The sequence below is a fragment of the Bombina bombina genome, chromosome 2 (genome assembly GCF_027579735.1).
Source record: "Bombina bombina isolate aBomBom1 chromosome 2, aBomBom1.pri, whole genome shotgun sequence".
Classification (NCBI taxonomy): Eukaryota; Metazoa; Chordata; class Amphibia; order Anura; family Bombinatoridae; genus Bombina; species Bombina bombina.
Window position 1 is genome coordinate 1,164,030,951 of NC_069500.1, and position 6,000 is coordinate 1,164,036,950.

A 6,000-nucleotide genomic window follows, 5' to 3' on the forward strand; every position below is an offset into this window, starting at 1 on the left:
GGCCCCCTTGTCTCCTTTAAAATACTCTATATGAATTCAAATTCTAATGTTCTCTCTATTTATTTTTTTTAAAAAAAATCTTATTTTAATACAAATTATTTTGGGTCTTTAAATAAAGGGGGAGGGGGGAAAAGGCTGAACTATTTACAATTTACATTTTGATAGTTTTTGTTTTTTAACATTTAATAAATTACTTTAAAAAATGTAAGTCAATATCAGTTTAGAAAGAATTAAGATAACACACCAGATTACGTTTTAAACAATAATTTAACATTTTAGGGAGGATGAATGCTATAGGATACAACATGATGAGCGAGATTACAAGTGAAGCACAATTGATAATGCTGGGTGCCTTATGGTTTGTGCAACCTTTTTCTGTGGGCCCCATAGAAGTCAATTATGTGAGGGATTTATTGATCCTGCACTATCCGGCATGCAGATTTTAGCACACCGTAGACTATTGCTTGCAATATGAGCACAAAAATAGAATCATAAAGGGACATGAAACCCACATTTTTTCTTTCATGATTCAGATAAAGCATACAATTTCCAATTTTACTTCTCATATCTCATTTGTTTTATTCTGTTGGTGTTCTTTGTTTAAAGAGCAGCAATGCACTAGTGGGAGCAAGCTGAAAACATTGGGTGAACCAATAGCAAAAGGAATATATGTGCAGCGACCAATCAGCAGCTAGCTCACAGTATTGTATTGCTGCTCCTGAGCCTCCCTAGGTATGCCTGTAAGGATACCAAGAGAACAAAGCAAATAAAAGTAAACGGGAAAGTTATTGGTTTTCTGCCTCTTTAATTGAGCTTGAGAAATGTTAATGCACAAAAGCGCTAATATTGTTGCGCTCCCCTTATAACCTAGTCCTATATCAATAAATACATTTCTATGGTCAAATTAAATCCCACTGTATTTGCTGGTCAGAACTGGCTTCGTCTTGCAATTTGTTTTTATCAAGTAAAAGATGACATATATCTAGTTTTCCATCTATATTTCTACACAAAAATAAAAGTTGCAAACAAATACATAATGTTATCCTTTGTTAATTTAACAGCTCTACTTTTCCCTAACTATGCCTCATATTAAAGGGACAGTTTACTCAAAACCTTTCTCCCCTTTAATTTGTCCCCAATGATCCACTTTACCTGCTGGAGTGTATTAAATTGTTTACAAGTATTTCTTTTACCCTTATATTGGCATTTGAAATAGCTGATTTAGCCTGTGGTATCCCCACCTATTCTGAAAGTTTCTGGCCTTAGGTCTAAGTTATAGATAAGCTGTTTAAACACAACCAGCAGAATAAATTACACTCCCAGTGGGGTATAGAAGAGATAAGGTAATAAAATGTTAATTTTCCATTCTCTCCAAGTATTGGTGTTTGGTTTACAGACAGATATAAGATAAAGAAACAGGTATATGTACTCAATGAGATCTGATTATACCTACAAGCTCAACCCATTTTATTACATTGTGGCTTCAAAACACAAAACCAGCTAATTCATATACACAAATAAACCTTAAAAAGCAAATTATCATACATTGTATACTCTGCGGTTGTTAAAAATAGTAATTGGAAACACATTAAGGGAAAAACAAATTGCAGTATACTGTCCCTTTAATATTAAAGATATTATTGAAGCATTGTTTTATTGTGTGTAAGAGACAGTATTTTCTAATGCATTACAGGTAATACATTTTTTTTAAAAACAAATCTTCTTGTTTAGAATAAAAACACATTTTGTTTTCATGCTAGTGGATGTGTGTCCTTGTCCACCAATAGAAGCTTGAATAGTTGTCTTTGTCAGCCAGTGAGCAGTTAATTATAAGAACTCAAGAAGACATGTTAGTTTTAATATATATATATTTTGAACAGCTTTCACTTAACCTTTTTCAAAGAAAGAAAAGTTATAACAAACATAATTGCTGCCCTGCCATATTAACACTACTTTCTTTAGTTTAGTTGCCAAACCTCAAAGCTATAGAAACAATAACAACTGAATGATGTACTGTTGTTTAATACACTGACAATGTACAGTATGAAGACGTTCTGTTCCAATATGATCTCTGATACATTTCCATATCTTTCTCAAAGCAATGTTTGAAATGTTATAAATGTGGAACTCTTGACTTGTGCAACAATAAAACATCAATCATCGTAAAATCATCTTATTGTAAGTATAGTGTTCCAGTTGCAAAACAAGCAAATAACGGGTTAACCACTAGAGCAGCTGGTACAGTACCTTGTCCTTGGGTAACTGTGTAGAACTCTGCAGCTATCCTTGCTGCCTCCTTTCTGTTTCCCTTTACAATGTAGAAATGGCTAAGTATGACAAGGCTGATCTTGACAAACAACTTAAAGCAGAATAGGGCAAGTATAGTGAAATAGACATTGGAGAGCTGTTGAGCAAATGGCTTCTCTTCTAGCACCGTCATTGCTGCGCCAGAGTCTGTGTCAGTGTGTAGAGTGGGTCTAAACAGTGTTGACGAGATCACATGGCTCCAGCCAGACGCTGCTCACAACAGCTGGTACTAGGGAAACTAGAGACGTGGTATCCATGATGCTTGCTGCTCAAAATATGCTGATTATTTATGCTGCACATAACTGTTCTAAATCCACTTCCAGGTCTCAGGAGCCTAAGCTAATTGTTAGAGGGTTTATTTTTAATGTTATTAGTGCACAAAATCAGGAACACTTTTTATCAAGTAGTATTAAATTATCTTTGTCCAATTAAATACAATTTTGATAGGATATTTTTTTATATGAAAATATAAATTGGATATAGGATGCATGATTGACATTCAGTTAAAAACACTGAACTAGCCACACTGCACCAAACCATCTTATGTATGGCATGTGCAGCTGACCATTATATGAAATGTAAAAAATAAATAAAATAATAATAATAATATAATATATCAAAATAATATATTTTTTGAAGGGAGCAAAGCACCATGTAAACCTCTAGGGTGGTGGGGTTAAATGTTTGTTTTGACAATAGATTTCTTTGCTTTTTCATATTTTTTGAAGACAATTATTATACGCTAATGTAATTTGTGATTTCTATACAAAACACAATTATTTTAGCATGTGCTTTAAGGGACAGTGACCCCAATTTCTCTTGTTAGGTGTATCCAGTCCACGGATCATCCATTACTTGTGGGATATTCTCCTTCTCAACAGGAAGTTGCAAGAGGATCACCCACAGCAGAGCTGCTATATAGCTCCTCCCCTAACTGCCATACCCAGTCATTCTCTTGCAAGCTCTCAACATAGCTGGAGGTAGTAAGAGGAAAGTGGTAAAATATAGTTAGTTTTTTCTTCAATCAAAAGTTTATTGTTTTTAAATGGTACCGGAGTTGTGCTATTTCATCTCAGGCAGCATTTAGAAGAAGAATCTGCCTGCGTTTTTCTATGATCTTAGCAGAAATAACTAAGATCCACTGCTATTCTCACATATGTCTGAGGAGTGAGGTAACTTCAGAGGGAGAATGGCGTGCAGGGTATCCTGCAATAAGGTATGTGCAGTTAAGTTTTTCTAGGGATGGAATTTGCTAGAAAATGCTGCTGATACCGGATTAATGTAAGTTAAAGCCTAAATACAGTGATTTAATAGCGACTAGTATCATGCTTGCTATCAGAGGTATATACTCTGATTAATGTGCAATATAAAACGTTTGCTGGCATGTTTAATCGTTTTTATATATGCTTTGGTAATAAAACTTATTGGGGCCTAGTTTTTTCCACATGGCTGGCTTTATTTTTGCTGAGGCTTTCCACTGTTATAGTATAAAAGTTACAGTTGGTGCAGTTAAATTACAAACTGTGACATTCAGCTTCCCTCAGCAGTCCCCTGCATGCTATAGGACATCTCTGAAGGGCTCAAAAGGCTTCAAAAGTAGGAGCTGTGGCAGTTGTTATGACTGTTTAAAAAACATATTTTTTGTTTTGTTAATCTGTTTTTTGTATTAAGGGGTTAATCATCCATTTGCAAGTGGGTGCAATGCTCTGCTAACTTGTTACATATGTAAAAATTTTGTTAGTTTAACTGCCTTTTTTTCACTGTTATTTCAAATTTTGGCAAAATTTGTTTCTCTTAAAGGCACAGTAACGTTTTTTTATATTGCTTGTTAACTTGATTTAAAGTGTTTTCCAAGCTTGCTAGTCTCATTGCTAGTCTGTATAAACATGTCTGACATAGAGGAAACTCCTTGTTCATTATGTTTAAAAGCCATGGTGGAACCCCATAGGAGAATGTGTACTAAATGTATTGATTTCACTTTAAACAATAAAGATCAGCTGTTATCTTTAAAAGAATTATCACCAGAGGATTCTGACGAGGGGGAAGTTATGCCGACTAACTCTCCCCACGTGTCGGATCCTTTGACTCACGCTCAAGGGACTCACGCTAAAATGGCGCCAAGTACATCAAAGACGCCCATAGCGATTACTTTGCAGGACATGGCGGCAATCATGGATAATACCCTGTCAGCAGTATTAGCCAGACTGCCTGAATTCAGAGGAAAGCGCGATAGCTCTGGGGTTAGACGTAATACAGAGCGCGCAGATGTTTTAAGGCCCATGTCTGATACTGCGTCACAATATGCAGAAGCTGGGGAAGAGCTTCAGTCTGTGGGTGACGTCTCTGACTCTGGGAAACCTGATTCAGATATGTCTACTTTTAAATTTAAGCTTGAGAACCTCCGGGTGTTGCTTGGAGAGGTTTTAGCTGCTCTGAATGACTGTGACACAATTGCAGTGCCAGAGAAATTGTGTAGACTGGATAAATACTACGCGGTGCCGGTGTGTACTGACGTTTTTTTTTTGTTTTTGTTTTTTTTCCAATACCTAAAAGGTTTACAGAAATTATTACTAAGGAGTGGGACAGACCCGGTGTGCTGTTTCCCCCCCCTCCTATTTTTAGAAAAATGTTTCCAATAGACGCCACCACACGGGACTTATGGCAGACGGTCCCTAAGGTGGAGGGAGCAGTTTCTACTTTAGCAAAGCGTACCACTATCCCTGTCGAGGACAGTTGTGCTTTTTCAGATCCAATGGATAAAAAATTAGAAGGTTACCTTAAGAAAATGTTTATTCAACAAGGTTTTATCCTGCAGCCCCTTGCATGCATTGCTCCTGTCACTGCTGCTGCGGCGTTCTGGTTTGAGTCTCTGGAAGAGGCCTTTCAGACAGCTACTCCATTGACTGAAATACTTGACAAGCTTAGAACACTTAAGCTAGCTAATTCTTTTGTTTCTGATGCCATTGTTCATTTGACTAAACTAACGGCTAAGAATTCTGGATTCGCCATCCAGGCGAGTAGGGCGCTATGGCTTAAATCTTGGTCAGCTGACGTGACTTCAAAGTCTAAATTACTTAACATTCCCTTCAAGGGGCAGACCCTATTCGGGCCTGGTTTGAGGGAAATTATTGCTGACATTACTGGAGGTAAGGGTCATACCCTTCCTCAGGACAGGGCCAAATCAAGGGCCAAACAGTCTAATTTTCGTGCCTTTCGAAACTTCAAGGCAGGTGCAGCATCAACTTCCTCTGCTACAAAACTAGAGGGAACTTTTGCGCAATCCAAGCCGGCCTGGAAATCTAACCAGGCCTGGAGCAAAGGCAAGCAGGCCAGAAAGCCTGCTGCTGCCTCTAAGACAGCATGAAGGAACGGCCCCCTATCCGGCAACGGATCTAGTAGGGGGCAGACTTTCTCTCTTCGCCCAGGCGTGGGCAAGAGATGTTCAGGATCCCTGGGCGTTGGAGATCATATCTCAGGGATATCTTCTGGACTTCAAAGCTTCCCCCCACAAGGGAGATTTCACCTTTCAAGATTATCTGTAAACCAGATAAAGAAAGAGGCATTCTTACGCTGTGTGCAAGACCTCCTAATAATGGGAGTGATCCATCCAGTTCCGCAGATGGAACAAGGACAGGGATTTTATTCAAATCTGTTTGTGGTTCCCAAAAAAGAGGGAACCTTCAGACCAATTTT

At 37.8% G+C, this 6,000-nt stretch overlaps 1 protein-coding gene across 2 annotated transcripts in view; it reads right to left on the minus strand.

Moving 5' to 3' along the window:
- ASB5 (ankyrin repeat and SOCS box containing 5) overlaps window positions 1-2,470 on the minus strand; it is a 277,627-nt gene extending 275,157 nt beyond the window's left edge. For both annotated transcript variants that reach the window (XM_053703852.1, XM_053703849.1), the window contains exon 1: window positions 2,248-2,470. In XM_053703852.1, the coding sequence (XP_053559827.1) occupies window positions 2,248-2,440 (193 nt within the window). In that variant the 5' untranslated portion in view covers window positions 2,441-2,470. The remainder of the gene's footprint in view (window positions 1-2,247) is intronic.
- Window positions 2,471-6,000: the final 3,530 nt, after the last annotated feature.